We start from the raw sequence: 26372 nt of genomic DNA, 5'->3' as shown, positions 1-26372 counted from the left end.
ACAGGATGGAATGTAGGTTTGCCAGTCAGGGTGACTGAAAGGGGAGGAAGCTAAGGGCTCCCTGTTTCTGTCCCTGAACAGAGAGGAAGAGGAGCTTGAGATGATGGTGGTTCTCTTCTGTTCTCAATAGGTATATACTTAACCTAAATCTCCCAGTGCTTAATCTACTTCCCAAAGATGAACTAGACATCTCTGAAAACTCCGTTAAATATTTCTGATCATCCTTCCAGTAGGGTTACTGATGTCGCTTCTTGAATTGTACATGAGCCTCTCTTCTTCTAGATGACAAAATCCTTGAAAATATCTTTTAACTCCATTCTCCCTTGGGTTAAACATAGTGCGTGTAGATGGCTAGGGGCTCAAAATGCATGTTGGTATTTCATCTGATTTCTTAAAAATCCTAGTTAAAATAATGTAGTGATCAAAGGCTTTTTAGAATATCTCTTCTCCTCTCAAAGTAAAACCTCACTTTGTATTTTAAATTGCACTTAGCAGTGCCCTAGTGACCTGAAAGAATTAATGAAATGCCTTTAATGTCCTTCTTAAGCACTAAAGCAATCAGATTTTTAATAATTAAAAATCCAATAAAGTAATATGAACTTGCTATAAAGAAAATTTAAACTCATAACTAGAAAGTGAAATTTTTCTGTCTGTATATCCAACCCTTACTCTATTCCCAACTTTCAGTTAAATTCCTTCCTTCCTTCCTTCCATCTATCACATGCACATTTTTACATAAATGAATATGTATACACATATACATTTGTATGTACATATATAAGCATGTACATATGTATGTGTTCCTTTTTAATAATAAAAATCGGATGATTTTCATATTGGTAAAAATACAACAAATGACTCTAGCATTTGTGAATATTAACAAAGTAGATTTTAATTCTACTTTACTAAATATAAAGTAACTCTATGTTTTCACACTTGCTAGATTTATATCTTAACACTTCCTTCTGTAGGAAACGAATGTTTATCTTTTTTTAAAAAAACAAACTAGAGATAGAGAGTTAAATGGCCAACTACCATTTTGAGAATGGGAAGATTTTAAAAATACCAGTTTATAAAGTTAACAGGTACACATGAAATCAATGGGAAAAGACTAGAACAGACAATGCATGTTTAGATGGAAGAGGAAAACAGATGGTGGGAAAAGGAAGGTCATAATTCAAAGCAACCTTGTGAAATTAGTGGACACAATGGCAGCAATGTCAGAAGTGAGAACAGAAGGAAATGAAAGACCCCGGATGGAGCTTGCCCAGAAGATCTTTCCCACAGAGGGTGCTTTTGGCAGCTAACCACATTCCTACCTATTTCAAACACATTCTCCTTCCTTTATCTCTGTTATCACTATGTTCCCAGAATCCTGTTCTTTGAGAACAAGTTCAGGGAACAAACCTTTCGTGAATGTGTTTCTATTTCAGAGTCTCTGCCCATATTATCTCATTTTATCCCTGTAACACTCCATGGTAGAAGCGGCCACATTTTGAAATGAAGCACTTAGTGAGCAACTGCACCCAGAATCTAGGTTTAACAGACTGTTTCATTAAAAACCATAATGAGTAACTGCTTAGATTATCATCACTGCCCAGACCTAACATTTATTATCGATGTCATGCAAGTCATTTTCTTTTTTTCATTACCTTCCAATGAAACTGCTAACCTCCCATGTATTAGAAAACATCCTTTCACAATTAACATGATCTGACTATATTTTTCTAACTGGGTTAGTTAAAGTGAAAAATGAATTCTGCTTAGGCTGTTAATTTACTCTTTCCTTGCATTGAAAAATTTATTGTACCCATCGAGATATGGATACCATTCAGCTCATCTCTTCATCCTTACTCGAAAAAAGCTCTTGCAAAGAGATGTGCATGCAGTCTGAATTGTTGTTTACAGTGGAACCATATCTTATTAATTTTCTTGTTTAAGTTTTTCATCGTGGTATCATTGGTTTGCATGGTTGTGGTATTTTGGAAATACAGGATCCCCCCCCAGCCTTGGGTGTAGTTACTGTATTGTACCCACTGCCAAAGCACCCATAGTCTACCACCATGGTCCACTGTGCACCCTTCCTCACTTTCTTCTCACTCCTCCCCATTCTTCTCCTCCTTCCCCTCTAGATGTCTCAGTTCTGTGGTCAGCTTTCAAGAGATAGTTTTTAAATTTGGCTTTATCTGACCCTTTCTTTGATTTCTCCACCTCCACATGTAAGTGATGTTCTCTGGTATTTGACTTTCTCCTTCTGACTTCTTATGCTTAGCATCATCCCGTCCAGCTCCATCCATGTTACTATAAATGGTATGAGTTTATCTTTTTTGATCACTGAGTAGTATTCCATTGTGTATATATTCCACATCTTCCTGATCCACTCATCTGTTTTGGGGTACTTAGGTGTTTTCATAGTAAGCCTATAGAATATAGTTTTGCAGTAAACATTGGAGTGCAAGTTTCCTTTTGAATTAGTGTTTTTGGGTTTTTTTTTTTTTTTTGTAGAAACCGAGGAGTGGAATTCCTGAGTTTTATGGCAGACCCATTTTTAGTCTTTTGAGAAACCTCCATACTACTTTCCAGTCTACATTCCCACCAACAGTTTAAGAGGGTTCCTTCTTCACATCCTTGCCAACACTTGTTGTTTCAGATCCTTTTGATGTGATACCTCACTGTGGTTTTGATTTGCATTTCCCTGACAATAAATGACAATGAACGTTTTTTATTCGCCCGTTGGCCATCTGTATATCTTCTTTGGAGAAGTGTCTTTTTAACTCTTCTGCCCATTTTTTTTTAAAATTTGGTTGTTTTCTTTTTCTTGAGTTATGTATGCTCTTTGTAGAACTTGGAGATCAGTTTTTGTCAGATGTATGTGGTGCAAGTATTTTCTCTCTTTCGTTGGGGTGTCTTTGTTTTAGTAATGGTTCTTTGGAACCACATTTTATTTATTTATTATTTATTTATTTATTTTATTTATTTATTTTAAAGATTTATTTATTCAAGAACTGGGGTACAGTCAGAGGCATGGGAGGGTGAGAGAATTTACCAGAGACAGAGCGGGGAGCAGAACAGGTAGACTGACTGAAGACACTGCTGAGTGGAGCAGCAGGCGTGGCAGAAGGGGTCTGCTGCACCATGTGGGATTCTCGCCAGCTGGCCATGATCAAACCCATGATGCAGAGGTTGTGGACAGCTTCATAGCACCGCACTCAACCCGCTGCTCCACCAGGGAGGCGTGGAACCATGAGTGATAGACAGAGGCTCTCTGGGTGCTATGGGGTTTGGGCAGGTGGTCCATGACTTCATTGTGTCCCAACATTGACTGGACAGAGACTAATGAGCCATACGCATTTGAACTATTGTTTTTCAAATGTGCAATTATTAAGAAAAGAATATCCAAAGGATACTTTTCAGTTGGACCTATTGATTTAGAAATATTTGGCTTCCAGAAATCAATTTATACTCTTTGACTCAAATATCTCACTATCTAAGACAAAAGAGTTATGAGAGTCACCAAAGGATTTACCGTGCATGTATGTTAAATGAAGAATACTTTTTTAATGGAATTTTCAAAGAGCTGGATAAAAATTTTTCTTTAAAACAGTGAACAATGCAAAAACACTTAAATAACAATTAACAATCCAAACCTGGCTTTCTTGTCTGATTTCCCAGTTTTAAAGCCAAAGAGACAAACAAAAGAGAAAGAAAATCCTCTTTCTCTACATAGTCAGCGATGAGTTTCACCCACTTTCATCTTTTTTTTTTTAAATTTTCAGATTTATTTTTATTTATACAGGAGCCGGGGTACAGGCCAGATACGCGGGAGGGTGAGAGGATTCACCAGAGACAGAGTGGGGAACAGAACAGGAGGAATGACTGAAATACACTGCTGAGGGGAGCAGCGGGCGAGACAGGAGAGGTCTGCCGCGCCATGTGGGAATCTCCCTGGCTGGCCGGGGATCGAACTGGCGCTAGAGGCTGCAGACAGCTTCACAGCGCAGTGCTCAACCCGCTGCACCACCAGGGAAGCCCCCGCTTTCATCTTAAAAGTAGAGAATATTGCTGTCAGTACTCTTGTTGAATTCAGCAACATTCAATTAAAATTAAATAACTTCCTTAAAAACAAAATAGAGAAGCCAGCAGACAGAAAGGTGATAATCCTTGAGGCTGGTTGATGCCTTAAGAGGGTTTATTGCACTTTTCGTGTGTGTGTGTGTGTGTGTGTCTGTCTGTCTCCACAACCAAAAAACAAACCTGGCAGGAAAAATGGATAATACTTCTGAGAAGCAAAGGGATTGATATTACATGCCAGTTTTAATTGGCTGCATCCAAATCAGCTGGGCTTTATTTAAAAATATCCTTCCTATGATTTCAGCTCAGACTCCTACGGTCAGAATTTTCAAGGAGGGGGTGTCTTGGAATCAACCATTTTGACATGAACCCCAGACTATTTTGATGTTTGGTCAAATTTGAATACTATGGATTGACCCATAACATAGGAGTACATTGTCAAGATTTTCCTATTCTTTTTCACTTGCTGAAGATGAAGTATAAATTGCCTCCTTTCCCATTATATGCTCAATGTAGACTTAGTGTTGACAGGTCTTTCTGGATTTCTGAAAATCTTTCCCATTTTAAAAATGTTAGCTGCTAACCGGATTTTTAAAAACACTATCTAGGCCATCACTCTGGGTAAAACCAAACATATGTGCACCCTGCCACCCCTGGCACACCCCATGCTGCTCAGAAGTATGTCAGCTGAAGACTGGCACTGAAGACAGCGGGAGCTAGCTGTCAGAGATAGGTGTTACCCTTGCGCTTAGAAAAAAGGGGGAATATTAAAGAGCTCTTAAAAGATATCAAGTGACAATGAAGCAGATCTTTGAAGTGATGAAAAGCCATTTAGACACTGAGGCAAGAGTCAAATTTCTGAATTCTGAACAGATTACACCCTGACAGAGTAACAGCTTCATCATGTACCTTCTCTCATCCAAATGATGACTGAGTCCTGAGCATTTCCTAAGTAAATGCAAGTTCCAGTTCATTTACAACTCCTCACATGCCTGTCATTATCCCTGCCCTAGAAAGGTGACAGAAGACCATTGAATCCAGGTTGACTCCAAAGCACATTTTCTTACTATCTTGTGGTCTTTCTCCCCTTGGATAGTTCCTCACTCAAGACATTGGATGTTAGAAACTGGATTCACTGGTTGTATCCTAGAGCTTTGCCTTCTGCCATTTTGGGCGTTCCATGAAATGTGCTTGATAAATCTGCTAACACTTACAACTAAAATTTTGTTAGATAATTTTCTTCTTCAGCACCTTATTTGTTCTTTACTATTCAGTAGCAGATATATGCTAAAAAAATTGATTTATCGGTATCATTTTTCCTGTTTTCAGTTCAGCAGGAATATCAGTAATTTAAGAAATGAACTTATCAGAGAAAATAATATAATAGCGTAACTTCTTTGATTTTCTGGAAGGTGGTAATTCACAGATATTGGATTTAAACTTACACAATCTGTGTGGTAAAACTGGGAGATTGGGGAGTAAGGAAGTCTAAGTGTATATCTGGATTTCTGTGTGTGTGTGTGTAAGGAAAGGCACGTTGTCACAGTTACTAGCAAGATAGCTATTAAGCCTATAACTGACATAGCTGTCATTTTTGTCATCTCAGGCAACTCAAGCCTTTCTTCTTATTAAATAAGGTGCCTGAGGAAGGACAATCTGTAGCTCCATTGAGATAAAAGGGCAGGGCAGTTTGGCAGTCAAGCGAAGAAAACCCTACTTGGGCTCAGAGCATTCATGCCTTCAATAACTACTCACTAAACTTGAGGACAAAGACCTTTTCTCCCATGCAATTTCCTCTCTCCCTGTACAGACATTCTGTAAGTGGTCTCCTAGTTACAGGGGTACAGCATTCCAGCCCCCAGCAGCGTGCACCCAGCTCTTGTCACAGTCAGAGGGTGTATACTGATGTTGATGCAGCTCCTATGCTGGGAACTTCAGGGAAGCCCTGATATCTTATTCCCAAGAGGAAGTCGTGAATCCTGAAAGGAGTTTGATAAGGATGTTTAGGAATTGAACTTAGGGCTACCTCCCCCCAGCTGATAGCACAATATCCAAAACTGCATATGGGCCAGCACTGCAGCCTCTGGCCTCATGGGGTCATTTCTTTAAAAAAAAATTTAATTGCAGTAAAGTACATATAACATAAAGTCCATCAGTATGTTCATCTTGTTGAGCAACTAGTCTCTGGGCCTTTTTGGTCTTGCGAAATTGAAGCTGTGTACCCATTAAACAATCCCCCATTTCCCTACCTTCCCCTTTCCCACCCTCAGCTTCTGGTAACAGCTGTTCTATTTTCTGTGTGAATTGGACTATTTTGGGACCCTCATAAGTGAAATTACACAATATTTGCCTCTTTGTGACTGGCTATATAATTTTAAGTTAATTAAAAATTGAATTCCTCACTCTCATTAGTCACATTTCAAGTACTTAATAGTCCCACCTGCCTAGTGGTTACTATATTGGATAGAGGGGATACAGAGCATTTCTATCATTGTGGAAAGTTCCACTGGACAAGGCTCGGGTAAAGGAAAACCGGTGACCCATCCTGAGAACTGACTGGGGATGGGGGATGGTAGAAGGAAAGTACCAAATATTTTTCATACCATCCCAGCTAGAGAATGATCTGACTCCTTTCTCCACCACAGAAATGATACCAGCTCTATGTTGCTTTAATACTTATAACTTGCATCTTTATCCCAGCCTGGTCTTTTAATCCTCCCTCCCCTCAAATAGCATGCAATTTTAAAAATAATTTCCTTAAAACATATACAGTATAGGCTGCAGATAAATGTACTTTAAAACATTCTTAACAAAAGTTCTTTGGTAATGCCTGTTAGTTTAATCATCTATGGGAGTTAAATTGGAGTGTTTCATTAATTGGAACTGTTGGTTGATTGCTAACCTGGCAAGAATCCTAATTGGCATTTACCACAAAGAAGCCTTATTCAGTAGACCTACCCCTTGTGGCTGTGACTTTTAAAGATTTTTGCTAGAGATCCAAAGTAAGAGAGAAGTGTTGTATAGACACACATTTATGTGTCTATATACATGCCTGAACTTAAAGTGGAAATGATTTAACCTCACGATATGAGATGTATATATTTTTCAATAAATAAAAATTGCTTTTCAAAAAAATTGCTGATCCTCTACACTAAATTGATTTCATAACCCATGAAATGACCATAACATGCAGTTTGGAAACTGCTATAGACACACCTGTCTTCAGTTTCAGGCTTTTACTGTAACACCAAATTCCACCCCCACCTTCTGTTCCCGTGGCTCAGAAAATGACTTAGAATTGCACCTCAAAATCAGCAAGTTCGAAAAAAAAGGCCATCAATCATGGCTTTATTTCTGGGTAAGCTCTGTTTACTGATTTTGAAGTTGGTTTAAGTAGAATATAGTTATGATAGAAAATCTATTAGCATAGCACTGCATTCTGTTGTCCAAAGTTGAATGTAAATGCTAAAAAAAGTGATGTAATAAATTTCTGCATTAGCATGTCTGATGGGATTTAGTTTATTTTTCTTTGTGGAGGAGAATCCGACATCTCATAATGCTGCATAAGATTGTAAAAGAACAAGAAAAATATTAATGTTTCCTGTGTGATGCCTGGATAATTGAATTCTCGAAACTCCTATAGACAAAGATTTTGAAATGCTTATATTTTACAGTAAATAGATTATTAAATTGTTGGCGTTTTTTTTCTTTTTTGGTGTGAATATCTTGGTATGTCAATTATGTCAAATAATAGGAACAAAATTGTGTTTCCTTGTATCAGTTCAGAAGGATTTCCTCTCAGGGTCAACAGAGAATTGACTTCCTGGTGAGTCAGTTTTTCTTTTCCGTTAACGGGGCACCTGTAGGAGGCTGGCTCACTATTTGTCTGAAAAATGATAATGAAAATTTGTGTATTCCTTCAGAACTCTGAATTGGACATGCCATAAAAGTAAAATAAAGCATCAGAGAATTACTACAATAACAGTGAACAAAATATTTCCTCCTAATCATAACTCAAATACGAATTTGCTAGTTTTGAAAATTTAGATGTCTCAGACATAGAAGATGAGCCCAATTTTTTTCTTTAAAATAAAAAATTTCAAATTTTGGGAATATGTGGGTAATATCCCTTGGGTTTATTTTAAAATTATTTTTGTGATCACTTAAGTTCATATAAATATAAATACTTATAGGAAAATTGGAAATTAAAGGAAAATATGGGGGATAAAAGAATGTAATGGCCAGGCAACCATTCTTAAAATATTGGGTACATTTCCTTGTCATCTTTTTTTATTATTTTCTTTTTTCTCTAATTTTTATTAATTTGTTGTTTACATAGCTATATAATTTGGGGGTACATTCTTTTTTTTTTTTTTTTAAATCTTTTTATTTTTTTTTTTTTATAGAGGCATGTTTTATTTATTTATTTTGTTTGTTTGTTTGTTTTGTTTATACATGCACTGGGTACAGTCAGAAGCGCGGGAGGGTGAGAGAATTCACCAGAGCCAGAGCAGGGAGCAGAACAGGCAGAAGGACCAAAGTACACTGCTGAGGGGAGCAGCGGGCGGCAGGAGAGGTCTGCGCGACATGTGGGATCCTCCGCCGGCGGCCGGGAAGCAGCCGGGGATCGAACCGGCGCCGCAGAGGCCGCGGGCAGCTTCGCAACCCAGCGCTCAACCGCTGCGCCACCGGGGAGGCCCTGGGGGTACATTCTTATATGTTCACATGTCCACATGCCTCACTCATCCTCTGCCAAACAATGTCCTACCCTCTTCTTTCCCCTATACCCTCCCCAATCCCTCTGGCAACTGATATATTTTTCACAGAGTCTAAGAATTTCTTTTGCTGTGCTTTGCCAGTTTGTTTGTTTGTTTTTGTTTATTTATATTCCAGAAATAAGTGAAACCATCTGATACCTGTCTTTCACTTTGACTTTTTTTTTTCGCTTAGCACAAACACCGCAGTCTATCCATTTTTCCCATAGGTACTTTTTCATCTTTGTAAATAGCCAAATAGTATTGCATTGAGCCTCTCTTCTGCCATTTCCACCTTACATAATCCATGTCATTAGACACTTAGGTTGGTTCCATAACTTGGCTGTTGTAAATAAAGCTGGTATGGACATAAGAGTGTAAATCTTCTTGTATTAGTGTTTTTATATTCTTTGGGCAAATACCTAGCAGTTGGTATTGCTGGATCATATGGTATGTCCATTTATTTATTTATTTTTCAAGATTATCGCCCATTTTCCAGGGGCTGCACCAAATGATATTCCTAGCAATGGTACAGGAGGCTCCTTTTCCTTTCCATCCATGCCAACGCTAATTGTTTCTGTTCTTTTCCATAGAGGCTATTCTCACAGGGGTGAGGTGATATTTCATTGTGCTTTTGGTTTACATTTCTCTTACAGGTGATGTTGATCTCTTTTTTTTCCCTGTATGCCTGTAGGCCATCTGAATGTCTCCCTTTTGGAGGGAAATCTATATAGGTCTTTTGTCCACTTCTTTGATTGGATTGTTTGGGTTTTTTTTTGGTTGAGCTATATGAGTTCTTTATATATTTTGTAAATTAACCCTTTGTTAGACATGTGATTTGTATATGCTTATCTTTACACAGTTAATATAATTTATTTTGGATCCCCACCCCAAATCTTTCCCCATGCAGTTAAAAACTCTTCACAAACATATCTTTAATGGTTTTCTAGTATTTTACCACATAGATGTAGCATAACTTTTTAGCCATTTCTCTGATGTTGGACATGTTTCAGTCAACTTTCCACCAGTATAAATACTGCTGTAATGAACACTTTTGTGCATAAATCATACCCATATCTTGATCACTTCCTTCGGGTAGCGCATGGAAGTGAAATTACCTTGAATGGCTCCTTTCAACGCCACCTAATGTGCTGTCTCCTTCCTGTCACAGCCAGCTTCATTGAAAAGTTGTCTATATGCACTGGCTCTACTTCTAACGTAAAACCTGGCTTAAAGACTTTCAGTGACTTTTGTGATTATATGGAATAGACACTAACGTGCTTGCCATGCCCTCTGATGCTCAAAGTCTACTGGTCTATCTGTTTCTCCGGCCTCCTTCCCTCTCTCTGGCTTCCACCTCATGGGCTCTTTGATTTATTGGCTCCTTCCCCATTCTTCAGCCACAAGGCATTCACGCCTGCATGTCCCACTGCCCACAAACCCTCTGTCCTTTGTGGAGGAGGAGGTAGAGATCTGCTTAGAGGAGCTGATTGGAGCTTTGAAGAAAAGTGAAGATATCAAAAGTTCTTTCAAGAGATAAAGAGAGGAATTGACCTGAGAAGTACACAAAGGATTTCCAGCTAACAATGAGGCCACTTTCAAGGTGGATTCCATTAGGAATATGAGACTTACATGAAAGGGACATCCAGGGCTATGATCACCTTTATCTTCTGGAGAAGAGACCTTGTTTAAACTCATTCTGCCTGGTGAGCTCAGTAGCTGCTTCTTAATTTTGTTTTCTTCAGTCTTATGAAAGTGTCCTGTCTCTACTTTGCTTTTCAATTTATATGAATGATACCCACATTTTGTCATTAGAAACAGTAGAGAACTTCACAAATAAGAACTTCTGGTGTTACAGGGCAGGGAGAGGGGCAGCCCAAACCCCGCAAACCTGCCTATTCTAAATGGGTTTTGCCATCCGCCACATCAACACAAATCATATGAGACTTTAATGGGAAGGAACTTTAATACAACTAGGAAACAATACAGGAAAGGCAAAGAATCTAGTTTCTAAATCAAGCATCCAAAGTTACCTGTCCCCTCGTGGGTAAAAGTCCACCCAAGCAGGATTGGCCCAGAGCAAGGCCTCAAATCCTGCCACAGGTCTGAAGCATCTTCCAGCGGGGACCCACAGAAAAGGGTCAGAAACAACCAGACAAGCCCAGAAGGAAAAGAGCAAAATCAAAATAAAGATAAAAACCACCATTGTCACCTCCCACGGGTCTCTCACCCACATCTGTGTCACCCAGTCCACGACCAAAAGGCAAGCACAGTTTTTTCATGTGTCTGTAGGCCCCATGTGCCTCCTCCAGGTCTCCTTCTGGATTTCCATCCTCCTTTCTTCCTTCCTCAGTCTCCTCTGCAGCTTCTTCTCTCCCTGCTCAGCTCCACCCTCCATTTGGGTGGGGCAGGGAACCTGGAATCTCCCCCTTTCCTGGGGACCACCCTGTTACACTGGTATTGTAAGAAGTCTTAATGTGAAAATCTTCATTCTGGATTGATTCGAAGGCTGCCCTGTCTGATGGGATTCCTACTAGCCACATGTAGCCATTGCATTTAAGCTGAGTAGAGTTTTGCATAAAATAAAAAATTTCCTTACACACGCTAACTACACCCCAAACCACATGAGGCTAGTTGCCATCATATTAGACAGTAGAGAGAGAACATTTCCACTGTTCTAGAAAGTTTTTTTGGACAGCACTGATCTAGAAAGTCAAAAAGATCTAAGTAAATCATCTCAGAATCTAGACAGTGTTTAGAATGGTGATCCAGGAAAAATAAATGACAATTAATCTTGGCTAGTTTGCTACTAGCTATGATGCACAGTTTGCTGATTTGTCTAACGTTAAAAAAAAAAAAAACACTGAAATTTTGTTCCCTCCTAGTATTTCCAGTTGTTAACAAAATTCAGCAGAAAGCCAGCCTCCCTGGCCCCACATACCCTTGAACTTCTGTTGCCTACATCCTCGTCATGGTCAAGTGACCCAAATCACTTGCTGACAAAGCAGATGTCCTGGCTAAAGAATAGGTGCTTGTCAAAAACCATGTGGGTTTTATTTATTTTCTACAGACGCAGCTCATAAATGCAAGACTAGTGGATTCCTACCATTTTAAAAGATCAGATAAAGTAAGGTTCTGCTTGTACCAGATGCTAGCACTTTCCAAATGTTCTCCTTGTACCAGACACTAGGACTTTTGAAATGGCCCAGCAATAGGTGAGTAGGTGAGGCAGGGTAGTCATATCATATAGAAGAAGCATCCAAAGATAAGTACATGCACCCCTTCTCCTTCTGATCTCCTGGGTCTTTTTTTTTTTTTTTTTACAAAAAAGACTTATTTATGCGTACAAGAGCTGGGGTACAGGCCAGAGGTGTGGCGCGGGGAGGGGGTGAGAGGATTCACCAGTGACAGAGTGGGGAACAGAACAGGCAGACTGACTGGAATACACTGTTGAGGGGAGCAGCGGGTGAGACAGGAAAGGTCTGCTGTGCCATGTGGGTAGCTCCCTGGCCGGCCAGGGATTGAACTTGTGCTACAGAGGCTGCTAATAACTTCACAGGGCTGTGCTAACCTCTTGTGACACCAGGGAGGCCCTGATCTCCTGAGTCTTTGACTCAGTCAACAATTCCTCCCACCCCAAATTCTAGCAACCCTCTATAAAGGCATTTTATCTCATAATTATTCTAGGTCTTTCTAATACATAGAGAGCCTTTGTTTATCTCTCTTTATCCCAGTCGGAAAATAAGTTTTTGTGAAATTAGGAAAGGTTAAAGGAAGAAAGAACTGGAGTCTCTTTATCTTTCTGCCTTTTCTTGCTCACAAAGGGGAGAAGGGATTGTTCTTGAGGTAGGAGGGAGTTAGTTTCAGGAATCTGGGCTCCCCCATTTCTCTGCAAGGGACTGCATTAAGAAGTAAGGGAAAGAGCTCTGACTGCCCAGGGTATGCCTTTGCAGATTCTCTTAAAGCCTGGATCCTGGAACAGCAAGTGGTCATCACAAAGACATTTCTAAACATAGAATGTTGCTGACTTGGCGACTGATCAGTGCTGCAGTTATTAGAAAGGTGGGTTGGTTTTAATGGGCTTACTCAATCGAAATTTGACACACTGTTCTACTGGAACAGCCAAAACCCAAAAAAAAATCTTATGCTCATGCAGCCTCCACAGTTGCAAAATATGTTCTCAAGCATCATTTCACTTGATGGCCATGATAAATCTGTGGGCTAGGGCAAAACATTTGCAGAAGAGAGAAACCCTAGGGGTAAAGCGACCTACTTAAGGTCACATAGTTGGTAGGTGGTGGCTGAGTTTTGAATTCCACTTGCTTTTCTGAGAACATTGCTTTAGTTCTCACTTAGGTCTTGGACTCATAAAATAATACACATTTAAGGTGGAGACTCGATAGTGTAAATATGATAGCTTTTTTTTTTAATGTGTAGAAGAGTAAAGGTAGAAGAGGTCCCCTAAGTATGAGTGAAGTAACAATGATTGTTCTATTTTAGTTTTTAATTAAGCCTCCCATTTGTACTAAAGATAGCTTTTTTTTTAAAGGTTTATTTATTTATACAAGAACTGGGGTACAGGTTAGAGGCATGGGAGGGTGAGAGAATTCACCAGAGAGAGTGGGGAGCAGAACAGGCAGACAGACCGAAGACACTGCTGAGGGCAGCAGCAGGAGAGGCAGGAGAGGTCTGCCATGCCTTGTGGGTTTCTCCCTGGCCAGCCAGGAATCAAATCCACACTGCAGAGGCTCCAGGCAGCTTCACAGCGCAGCACTCAACCCGCTATGCCACCGGGGAGGCGCTATGATAGGTTTTTACAATAAATAATATTTGCTGAGTGTCAGTAATACAAGGGATAAACTAATAAAAAATTGGGGTTTTTTATTTGAAATAGCTAAAGTGATGCATTTATAAGCAATGGATGCACATTTTCCTGGGGAAAACTGGATGCATTGGTCCTTATTCAAGGCAAGAAAATGACAGAGTCCTCTATGGAAATTTTCCTGAAAGGAAAGGATTTTGAAGCCAATCCTGAAAGATATGCCCAAAGACTCAGAGAAGGACATTGTAGCCAGGTGCAGAGGAATGGTGGTGAGAATGAGATGCAAAGTGCTAGCTTCAGTTTGGTGGAATACTTAAAAAAAGGACAGAACACTGGTTTATTATTAATTGAAAATCTACCCGACCCTACTCGTGTAGAGCTGAGTTTACAGAAGTGTGCAAAAGGATGTGGTCCCTGCATTTATATTGCTTCAACTTTTAGGGGGAGAGACTAAGAATTGATTGTTGATATTAAAATAATTACACAGGTGGGCCTCCCTGGTGGTGCAAGGGGTTAAGACGTAACCTATGAAGCTGTCCACAGCCACTGCAGCATGAGTTCGATCCAGCCAGGGAGCTACCACATGGCACAGCAGACCTCTCCTGACTCGCCCGCTGCTCCCCTCAGCAGTGTACTTTGGTCAATCTGCCTGTACTGTTCCCCACTCTATCTCTGGTGAATCCTCTCACCCTCCGCACCTCTGGCCTCTGTACCTCAACTCTTGTATGCATAAATAATAAATCTTTAAAAAAAAAAGAAAGAAAAAAAATAATTACACAGGTACTTCAGATTGTGATTGCTACATAAAGGAAGAGAACAGGATTCCCCGGAGTGTGTAGCACAGCAACATAAATTAGAGTGCTATTTGAGCTGACATGTGAAGGAGCAGCCATTAACTAGGTCAGTGGTTTGGGTGCAGAGGAAAGAGTGCTCAGGAAAGGGGCCTGTGCAAAGGCCCTGGGAAGATCAGGGTAACTAGGAAATGGGTCGTGTGCTGGAGTTAAGAGAGTGGAGGGGCGAATAGTGTGAGATGTGACTAGATGGGGGCACTTACTTGACCAGCAGATCACCCTGGCTGCAGTGTGGGAAATGTTTGGAGGGAGAGTAATAGAAGTTATGGAGAGACCCCTTAGGAGGTTGCTGAGTGATCCAAGCTGGAGATAACGGTACCCCAGTGCAGGGCGATGTAGTAGAGGTGGAGAGAAGAGGAGTTTCCATAGATTTAAGAGATGAAATAGACAGGACTTGGTGATATGTTAATGCCATGAAGCAGCCGATAAGGCTCATTCCTGAGTTCTGGATGCTTCAGTGGGATGGATGAAGCACCTGGCCACTGAGATGGGGAACCTTGGAAAGGGACCCAGTTTGGGGAAGAGAGTGATGAAATCAGTTTGGAGCTCAGGTAGGCAGTTGGGTCTATATGACAGGAGCTCAAGTAGAGAACTGAGCAGGAATTAAATGTGGAGGTCATAGCACACGTGAGCAATGCATATGTTTTCCCAGGGAGAAAGGAGATCAAATGAGGGAAGAAAGATCAAGCACTGAGGATGCTCAATGACTCAATATAAGAGAAAAGGTCAGCTCACCAGTATTTAGAGGTGGGAGAAAAACCAAGAGGTGTTTGAATGTCTTGTCATTGAGGTAGATGAAAATGTACTGAAAGGTGGAGTATCTTTCAATTAATCTCTGGACCCATCTCCCCGTTATCACCCCCCAAAATCTATTATGTTCATGGCAGCCTTGAACATGCATCTCCAGATCCAAGTCACTTCTGTGGTGCACTGTTAAAAAGTATATTTTTCTATTACTGCAACAGATTGCAGTGTGTGTGTGTGCGCGCGCGTGTTAGTTTTCTATCTAGAATAACCTCCTTTCCTTTTCCTACGTCATTGCACTTTTGGCTGCCACTGCAGTTTGTTGCAAATCTGAGCTTGTTTAATCCCACAGAGTACTAAACACTATTATCTAGTCTCCAGGCCTCTGCAATTCTACTCCAGGCGCCCCACCTTCATTTGCCAGCTGGGATCTCTTAATGAGCTAGCTGACTGCACACAGTTCAATACAAAAACTATTTTAGTCGGGGAAATGTGTTTGAGGAACCCACTGATGGAATGTACTTCCACTCTCTCTGGAACTCTTTTTTCAGGATGGCTGTAGCTCCTCCGAGTTACTGTTTCGTGGCCTTCCCACCACAGGCTAAGGAAGGTCTGGTGGTATTTGGAAAAAATTCAGCTCGGCCCAGGGATGAAGTGCAGGAGGTTGTGTATTTCTCGGCTGCTGATCATGAACCTGAGAGCAAGGTTGAGGTAAGTCACATGCTGCAGTCTCTCCATTAGCATTTATTCTTTCTCTGGCTTTGCCCGTTAGACCTTTACTTCTTTCACGGAAGCTTGCTCCCTGGTCTGATCTGTCCCTTTGGTTCTGCTCATTCCCCTTTCTATGCAGGTTTGGCTACCGCCTTAAAAATAGGGTCAGTGGTGAAATTTATGTTTGTTGCTCTGGTCTTTGTTCTATAATTAAGTAAAATATATATTTGGTTTCCAACTCCAATATACACAATGTAAACAATGAATATTTATAGAAGTCCAGCTTCTACCCCTGCCGCCTTTACTCCATTTCCTTTTTCTTCTCTAAGTAACCAGGTTTGGGCAGTTTTTTGGTTTGCCCTTCCATTTAAAGTCATAAGCTACACACACACACACACACACACACACACGTATATGCAACCAGTCCCTTCCCCCTTCCTTAGGTGAATGGTAGCATGCTGGATGCACCTTTCTCCACTTTGCTTTTTCCAACCAAAACCATGTCTTGGAGATCATTCCACAGTGCTTCATTCGATGGATATACTCTAGTTTACCCAGTCCCGTATTGCTGGATATTTGGATTGTTTTCCAGTCTGTTGCTATTACAGATGGCACTCAAGTGAATAATAGTCTTGTGCATCTGTCACAGTGGGTTTGGCATATATATATATTTATATATATATTTTATCATGGTAAAATAGTACACATCGATTTTTTATTTTAAATGCCTTTAAAATGCTGTTTTTGTCGGGCCTCCCCTGGTGGCGCAGTGGTTGAACGCTGGGCTGAGAGGCTGCCCGCAGCCTCTGCAGCACCGATTCATTCCCTGGCCACCGGTGAGGGTTCCACAAAAAAAGAAAAAAATGTTGTTTTTGTCACTCTTGGCCAAGAGATGCCTAAAAATAGCATTGCTATGTTGCATGGTAAATAGGTAATTTTGTTAGCTATTGCTATATTTCCTTTAGTAGGTAGAATATAATTTTGCCTTCCCTCCTGAGTATATGACTGTTTCTCCACATTCCTGAGCATGTTGTCAAACTTTCTTGATGGCTGTTTTGCATTAATTTTACACTCTGCTATTTCACTAAATTCTTTTATTGCTTGGATCAGCTTTTCTCAATGATTTTCTTGGATTTTCCAGTCATCTTGTTATATCACCTGCCAATAGAGATAGTTTGTGTATTCTTAACATCTCTATCTTCTTCTCTGATTACATTGGCTTATAGTTTGAATTCCTTGTCAAATAGTAGTGGAAATTAGAAGGTATCTTTGCCTTTATTTCTGATGTGAGTTGGGCAGTAACTAGTGCTTCCTTTAGGTAAGATCCTGGCTTTGGGATTGAGGTTTATATATTTTATCATATTAAAAATTATCTATCAGTTCCTATTTTGAGTACTTTTTAAAAAAAACTCAGAAATAGGTATTAAATTTTGCTAAAGGTCTTATCAGTGATTATGGAGATAATTATTTGATTTTTTTTCTTTCTATTTATAAGGTACATTTTATTTATATGGTAAATTGAACCATTTTTACACTAATGGAGTAGCCTTCTTGGTTATGGAATATTTAAGTGTGTGTGTGTGTGTGTGTGTAGGTTTAAATAAGAGTTGTTAAGGAAAAAAAACAAATTGGGAACTGGTAAATTAGCTAGTTCTTTTCACTCTTATAACCTCTGCTCTTTGGTGTTCTATACTTTACAAAATAAACAGATTTTTCTGGTGATTGTGCTAGGTTTTAAATGGGTATTCATCAGTATGTATATTATCTTATCTGAATCTTTTATCTGTTTCAGTCGTTTAGAAGTACTTATCACCACCAAAGAGCTTAGGTTAGATGAATTTAGCAGAGGAACTGAAATGGACAGAGTTGAGACTTGTCATTGCTGTCTGTGGATGGGGCCATGGCTGACCCCTCTCCCAGGACCTGCACCAGAACCACCAGCCTCTCCCACGGCACTAACAGTCCTCATTCTTAAACTTGAGTGCCACTTTTCCTTCATACAGGTAGTGGAGAGTGCTAGCTTCTCTGGTGATCATGCTAGGTTTTAAATAGGCCTTCATTAATGTTTGAATATCCATGTCATTTGAATTTGAATGGCTCTTTATTTCCCTAGAAGTGAGTGGAATTGATATGGATGATGTTTGCTGGTTGGAATTTTTACTGACCTTCCCCCTCTGGCTACTTTAGATTTGTCCATCTTTTCCCCAGAGTACCATTAAAAACTAAAGCAATGTTTTGATTTTTTATCTGGGTAGATTTAGTTCCCCAAAGATGCATCAAATCATCAAATGCTCAAATTCCACATGCTCTTCTTATCGAGTGATGGACACTTTTCCATGGCATGGATTTTAGTGAGGTTTGTGGTGGCTCCGACCATTGGAGTGTGGTGGGATTGATGCCCTGCAACCTCCTGGGCTGGGGCACAGAAGGATTCATCTGTGCTTGTCCCTCTCTCAGGATCTAACCCTAAGAACCCAGGCACCATGCTGGAAGGATCCCAAGCTCAACCCGCACAGAGAGACCACAGGGAGGGGAACTGAAGTCCGCTAGCTGACAGCAGCACCCGCTGCCCACACATGAGATGATGCCAGGCCCAGACACATGGAGACACACAGTGCCTGCTGTGCCCCATGCAATTCCAGACCTATCCAACTAGCAAGCACAATAAATGGTGCTTTTACACTACTGAATTTTGGGGTTATTTGTTAATAACGTTAGTCACTACAATATCACACAAGACCATTTACAACTATATCTGAAATAAATATTTTAGAAAAGTTCATTTTTACTTTGTGGAAATAGGGATATTTTACTTTCACAGTGAGAATCGTTTTGGTAATAGACTAGGTTCCTTTCGTTAGCTAACCCAGGCCATATTATATTGTGTGGTCAGAAAAGTCATGACATGTTTTTTTCTGTTTTTTCCAATGCTTTATGACTTTTCCCACAACCCAATAACTCAAATACACTGGTAGTAAAATTGCATCCCCTTGTATGAATAGACGCAGTCAGAGACATACCAGCATTAGTCTCTAAGGCAGCCCTGGCTTTTCAGACTTGCATGCATGAGTCTGGAGCTGCTCCTGTGCGTTTGTACATTCATCTTCTGTGGGTAAAATAACCTCACAGATCAAAAACCAGATACTTTTCCCTCTATCTCATTTGTTCCTTTTCCTCTATCAGCACCATTGAGTACACAAGATAATTCCAGATGGGAACAGTCATGTCTCTGAAATGAACAGTATGCATATGCTTTGTTGTTGTATATTATTCTTTTTTTTAAAGATGTATTTATTTATGCATGCAAGAACTGGGGTACAGGCCAGAGGTGTGGGGGGGTGAGAGAATTCAGAGACAGAATGGGGAGCAGAACAGGCGGATCTACTGAAATACACTGCTGAGAGGAGCAGTGAGTGAGACAGAAGAGGTCTGCTGCGCCATGTGGGTTAGCTCCCTGGTCAGGGATCGAACTCATGCCACAGTGGCTGGTGATAGCTTGATAGTGCTGAGACTTTAGCCCCTGTGCCACCAGGGAGGCCCCTCATAGGAGCACTTATTAACCTACAGATAAAAACTAAAACTCATGAAGAGTAAGACTCTCCCATTAAAAACCATCTATTTCTCAAATGTTTCATGACATTTTAAACAAACATATTCTGTAGTTTTCTTAGAAAGCTCATCCTTGGCTGTTGAGATCCTATGAATTCATTTTCTGAGAATAACCATGTGCAAAAAAGTCATCCAGCTCACTCACACACACCCTCCCCTCTCCCAGCTGGGCCATGTTCCCAAGTGGTCTTCCCTCCCACTTTTCCACGTACCCACCCTTCCTCCTCCTCAGTCTGTCTACCTTGTCCATCAACTATCTACTAAACCTACATGTGCAACTTGCTTGAGACTGGAAGAATCAGAACTAGGGTCCTGAAGCATTGAGATCTTTCAATTCTAAAATTATACTGCACAGTTTTGTTCAACTACACAGTTGGCAGATTGGAGCATTTTATTTTATGTTCTTTAATCTTTTTCCTGTGGATGGTGGGTTTTTAACAACTTCTCTCTTGGTTGCAGAGTAGGATGTGTATATATATTTCCATTTATGAAAGTCCCTTTGTCCTCCAAGGACACAGTACACTATGCATCTCAGAAATGATCTCAGCTTTACCTCAGTCCTGCTCCTCCCCAGGGCTACTGTGTGGGTAGAGTCTATTCTTATGTACTGGAACTTTCTATTTAGAAAAAAAATACTGTTCCAGAAAAACAGTAGATTTCAACTACAGTCGACGTTATTTGTATGTGGTGTCCAAGAGGCTGGCTACACCACAATTTATGGAGACAAACTTAGTAGACAAGGCAGATTTGACACATACTATTTTTTGAAAGTCTCTTTTTAAATTGTAATAAATCTCAACTCCATTGTTTCCTTCCTTTGAAATTTAAAGTCTCCATTTTTCATTTTTAAAAATTTATTTCTACTTTCCGCTACATGAAGTTCTGTATGGACTCAGGGTAGTGTCCCTGGCCAGGCCATGCAAATTTCACGATTTGGGGCAGGCTTTTGGTAGATCATTTTCCTTTCCCTCCCCAATGAAAATATTTGCAAGAATAGAAAATCACCTATGAATGATAGCTGGTTGTGTAACAGGGTGGTTCCCAGGAAAGGGGGAGGTTTCAGGTTTTTTGCCCCACCCAAGGGAGGGTGGAGCTGAGCAGGGAGAGAAGAGGCTGCAGAGGAGACTGAGGAAGGAAGGAAGCAGGATGGAGATCCAGAAGACCTGGAGGAGGCACATGGGGCCAAGAGACATGTGAAGAAACTGAGCTTGCCTTTTGGTCGTGGACTGGGTGACACAGATGTGGGTGAGACCCGTGGGGAGGTGACCATGGCAGCTTTTATCTTGATTTTGATTTTGTTCTTTTCCTTCTGGGCTTGTCTGGTTGTTTCTGACCCTTTTCTGTGGGTCCCCACTGGAAGACGCTTTAGACTTGTGGCAGGCTTTGGGGCCTTGCTCTGGGCCAGTCCCATTTGGATGGAGTTTTACCCACAAGGGCACGGGTAACTCTCGGTGCTTGATTTAGAAACTAGATTCTTTGCTTTTCCTGTATTATTTCCAAATTGTATTAAAGTTCCTTCCCATTAAAGTCTGTTTTGTGTTAATGCGGCAATAGGCAGGTTTGCGGGGTTTGGGCTGCCCCTCTCCCTGTCCTGTAACAATAGCTCTGCTAGTAAAATTGTCTAGATGGAGGATATGTTAGTGATGTGTGCATGTGAGTGTGTGAGGGGCAGCAGTGTCTGAATCTTAATTCTGAAGATTACCTTGTATAGTAGTAAATTTAGGAACCCCAAAACACCTACTTGTCTCGGTGAGGGAAGAATTAAATGTGGAGACCAGAGATAGACAGAAAAGTAAGAAGTTTATTTTTAGATAAGGAGGACAGGAAAAACTCTCTGAACAGAGAGATCCGGAGTGGGTAGTTGCTGAGGGGCAGGAAATGGGGGCTTACAAGCTTTATTTAAAAATGAGGGGTCTGGTGGTGGTGGCTGGGTGACTGCCTTGTGTCTTTTTTTTTTTTTTAAGATTTATTTTTTATTTATACAAGAGCTGGGGTACAGGCCAGAGGCATGGGAGGGTGACCTCTTCACCAGAGACAGAGCGGGGAACAGAATAGGCAGACTGACCAAAATACACTGCTGAGGGGAGCAGCAGGCGAGACAGGAGAGGTCTGCTGCGCCATGTGGGATTCTCCCTGCTGGGATTGAACAAGTGCTGCAGAGGCTGCGGACAGCTTCACAGGGCTGGTGCTCTGTGCCACCAGGGAGGCCCTGCCTTGTGTCTTTTTGATGGGCAGGGCTCACAGTGGGTTTCTTGGTGGTTGCCTTTGGCCATGCATTGTCAGTGGGGCCAGGGTCTCCTTGGGGATGACATCTGGTTTTGGGGAAGCAAATGGTGCTAATCTTGGTCAACACAGGTGTTTGCCCTTAGGCGTGGGTGTGGGAAACCTGTGGAATTCATTGTTTTCCAGGGTGTAAGCAAGGCTGAGTTCCCCCCCCCCCCACCCTGTGGCCCAACTGCCTACATTTCCAACTTGCTCCTTCAGTAGGAAAGCACAGTCATTCTGGTATCAAAAAGCTGAGCAAAGTTCTGTGGCCGCTGAGCAAAAGGTGTGCTCCCTTCCCTTCGGCCCCAGCTTGGTATGGAGGCTGAGCGTCTCCTGAGCGTCTCCCTCAACGTTGGGCTTCCTTGCCTTGAGGCTCCTTTCCTAAGCCAGTTTCTGACCCCAGGCCGTTGTGTTGCCCACCCTTAAAGATCTTACAGCTTCAGGGGCATAAAAAGCTGTTCTTCTGAAGTGTGGTTCAGAGTGTTCCCCTCTCATCTCAACATCTTCTTTGTTCTTTATTTAGATTCTTATGAATCTCCAGGGCCCATTTTCAAAAACCAATCAAGTAGCAGGCAAGACACTGAGATAAAAAATCAGGAATAAAAACAACGAAACAAAAACTTAGTGATAATTAGCCAGGCTCCTTTAGAGTTGCAAATTTTCTGAAACTAAAAATATTTTTCTAAAGCACCCTATTTTCCCTGCTTTTCTTTCACACTCTAAGAAGTCTGGCTGACTCATCAACTCATTTCACAGTGGTTTTTGCTGGTGGTGCCAGGGTTGTGTTCCCCATCCGAGTACAGTAGGGAAGGCACAATGGTTGCATTTCATTAATTGAAATGTCTATTGTGCGAGTGTCTCCATTTCCCTTTCACTGGGAGAGATCCAGAAAAAGTGTGTGCTGGAATGTGCAAGCACTGCGCCACCGCGTGAAGCGATTTTGCATTTTCATTTCTGACACAAACACAAAATAATCAGGGCCTTGTCATTTCCACAATGACAGAATTTCCTTTTTTCTTTGTCTCTGGGTCCTTGTCAGGGCTCATCTTTCCATTTCCCAGCTTGGCATGAGTCCCCAGGTGCCACTTGAGAGCCAGTTCTCCCAGTGCCTTTAAAACTTCGAGGATGAGCATCAGGGCCTTTAGCAGATGCCTCACTGCCGTTCCCCAGCCTGGGCGTTGTTCTTCATTGTTCTGTGGCCTGAGCACCCAGAGGCTATGCGGAAGGAAGATTGGTTTTATTAAAAGCTGGTGGGAGAGGCCACAGGCAGCAAGACAATCTATCCAGCCCTGGTAACAGCTTCTCCAAGGCTGAGGCCAAAACCGTATCTGTAAATACTGACCCTTTAAGTGGTCAACATTTGTCTTTTTTGTTTTTATTTTCTGATAGGAATTCAGCTAGGTCTTTTTACTTGGGGATGTAAGTTGTTTTTGCTGCACTGAAAGAAGATTCCAGGTGGTTTTTGGATCTCCACAACCCCTGCTGTAAAACCTCCCTGCTACCTTAAATCCCCCTTTTCTCTGCCTCTTTAATAACATGGCAGTTGTAAAGGTTGGTAAATTTTATTTAAAAACAATGACCACCTGAGTGCAAACTGGACCAACCACTATGGAAAGCTGTGTGGAGATTCCTCAGCCTACTAAAGATAGAGCTCACAAATGATCCAGCAATTCTGGTAGGGGGAAAAGGATGTCCTAAAGCTAATTCCATACAGGCTTTGTGGACTCCATCCGCACCCCAGGCCAAAGCCAAAGACACTGGGAACTCCAAATCCCATCACCACCAAAGGAAAGGTGGCTGGGACCTGAGGGTGGGGTTAAGCAGCCAGGTTGGTATAAAGCCAGACACGTGGGCTTTTTAGGGGTCCCCCCATTTTGGCTCTCCACCAGCTCGCAGCCAGCTCTGAGAGTGCTTTTTGGGTTTCCAGGTCGTTGGATTGGGTAGGACGCATTAAAGACTTCATTTCCCTATTTTCTCCCTAAGTTGTACATTTTCCTTATTTCCTTTTCCCTTATAAATAAACCTTTTATTAACCTTTTGTGTGTGCCTGTAGTGGAGTATTCATAAGTCCCTTTTAAGCGCGTGGGTGAGGACCTACAGCCAGGCAACCCGTTCAATATCGGGGCTGCCCTGTAACAATTCCACTCCTAGATATTTACCCAAAGGACACAGAAACATCAGTTCCAAAGAGCACCTGCACCCCTATGTTTATAGCAGCACTATTTACAATAGCTAAGCTTTAGAAACAACCCAAATGCCCAAAAATAGATGACTGGATCAAGAAGATGTGGTACATATACACCATGGAGTATTACTCAGCATTCAAAAAAGATAAACACATGCAATTTGCCCCAACATGGATGGAGCTAGAAGGGATCATGCGAAATAAGCCAGAAAGAAAAAGAAAAATACCGGATGGTCTCAGTGATAGCAGGAATCTAGAAAACCTATAAGGGACCAGGAAAAAAGCTAATTATAATAAAGTAAAAATCAAAATCAACAAACAACTATGAACCAGAGACACACTATGGGGGGTAGGGGGATGGGGAAAGGAGGGATTGGGTTCAAAATAAGGGGGTTGCAATTGTATGGGGAATATAAAAATAAAATTAAAAAAACAACCCAAAAAACAATGACCACCTGTGGAGTTCATGTTCTAGATGAGCTGATTTTACAAAAAGAGGTTGCTGACATCTGTACATGGTCCTTATTTGTGAAGTTTGCTTCCCAGCTGGGATTTTAAAGAACCAATCTATAGGAAATAAGTGTGGACATCCTCCTTACTCCCTCCTGGACCTGGTGTCCGTAGTCAGATATCAGGTACAATGGTGCATGTATGAGTTACAACCTGAAGAACCCTTGTTAGGCCAGGTCTTCAGCAATCCACTACAACGATGCCCTAAGGGGCCCGAGTTACAGGCTCTTCAAGGCTCTGACACATTTACCCCTTCTCTCCCTCCCCCTGTTCTGTAGCCTGTGAGGGAGAGCTGGTTCTCTGGCTTTTAGCCCAATGCTGAGGAGGGACTGAGCTGGCCCATCTGGCTATTTGGGGATCTCTTTCCTTCCACTTCATTCTGAGTTTGGCCTGAAAAGTCTCAAGTTGGCTGCATACATTTTGAACTCCCACAAAAACCATATGGTCTTTTTGATTCAATTATCAATGTTTTTATCAGTAAGTACTTATTGAGCTCTTGCAGTTCTGTGACTCAGTGCCATCACAGCGCTCCACTAAGCAGCTTAGCGAAAAACTCACTGGACCATGAACACACTTTGGGTAGACCCTTCTTTTTCTCTTCTCAGGCTCTTTCCTCTGTCTGGAATCGGCTGACCGAGTTTTCATATTCAACTCAAATATCACCCACTTGGTAGTGTTTGGCCTGGTGGATGTGTGCCTCTTTCCTTTGAACCTCTATTATGCTCCCTTTGACCTTTGTCATTCATTCATTCACTCATTCATTCACTCATCATTCATTCATTCATCATTCATTCATTCATAGAAAGCTTTATTGATGCCCAATATGTTCCAGATTTGGGTTATCAGGGAACTAAACAACAAAGATGTTTCCATGCTCTCATGGAGCTTACATTCTAACTGGGGAAGAGAGCATATATAAAGATCTGATGTGATAAATAGGTCAATTATATAGTATTTTTGAAGGAAATAAATGAAAGGAGAGAAAGAGAAAAAGTAGAGCTTATTTGGATTCATCAAGAGTACAAGGTTGGGACAGGCAAGATGCAATCTGGCCTATTTAGTAGACAAGCCTCAGTGACACTAAAGTTGGCCACATGGTTACAGTAACGTGTGTGTGTGCCTCTCCTAACTTCCCAGCAGAAAGGATGGGCGGGGACTGGGCATCCTCTATGATTTATCTACACTTACACAAAATTCCTTGTGTATGGTTGGTACTCTAGGGATATTTGGTGAAATGAAAGCGAAAGCTTTATAATAAATCTATACTTCAGAATCTGAGATTCTTTCCCTCATTACTGATTTGAGATAGAATTTGTTGCTGGAGGGCCTCCCCGGTGGTGCAGCGGTTGAGTGCTGGGTTGCGAAGCTGCCCGCAGCCTCTGCAGCACCAGTTTGATCCCTGGCCATCAGGCGAGGGTCCCACATGAAGCGCAGACCTCTCCTGCCGCCTGCTGCTCCCTGCAGCAGTGTATTTCGTCAGTCTGCCTGCTCTGTTCCCTGCTCTGGCTCTGGTGAATTTTCTCACCCTCCCACGCTTCTGACTGTACCCAGTGCTTGTATAAATAAATAAATAAATCTTTAAAAAAAAAAAAAAAAAAGAATTTGTCACTGGAACTCAGTGGGCCCAGAAGTTTGGGAAGTGACATGCACTCAGAGGTGATATAGTCAAGAAGCAACCATGTGTAATAGAGAGAATTGGTCTGACTCCTTGCACAGAGCCCATACACAGTTATTTGCTTAAGGAAATAATTCTTGGTCAATGCCTGCTCCACATTTTACATGAAAGACTGCAATTTGAAGATATAAATTTCAATTATATTTACAAGCGCATGGAGGGCCCTACCATAATT

General features: G+C 41.3%; 1 protein-coding gene across 4 annotated transcripts in view; it reads left to right on the top strand.

Annotated features, from left to right (window-relative positions):
* The window catches only part of SCRN1 (secernin 1), a 56985-nt gene that overhangs the window by 6355 nt on the left and 24258 nt on the right, over positions 1-26372 (top strand). For 3 of the 4 annotated variants that reach the window (XM_037509775.2, XM_037509766.2, XM_037509771.2), the window contains exon 2: positions 15794-15953. In XM_037509775.2, coding sequence (XP_037365672.1) covers positions 15795-15953 — 159 coding nt within the window. In that variant the 5' untranslated portion in view covers position 15794. Of the gene's footprint in view, positions 1-15793; positions 15954-20684; positions 20804-26372 lie in introns of those variants that run through there. The other variant, XM_054692445.1, reaches the window with a different exon arrangement.

The sequence above is a fragment of the Talpa occidentalis genome, unplaced genomic scaffold, assembly GCF_014898055.3.
Source record: "Talpa occidentalis isolate TD23 unplaced genomic scaffold, MPIMG_talOcc4v2.1, whole genome shotgun sequence".
Lineage (NCBI taxonomy): Eukaryota > Metazoa > Chordata > Mammalia > Eulipotyphla > Talpidae > Talpa > Talpa occidentalis.
The sequence above is the reverse complement of the archived record's forward strand: the minus strand, read 5'-3'. Positions and strand labels throughout refer to the sequence as shown.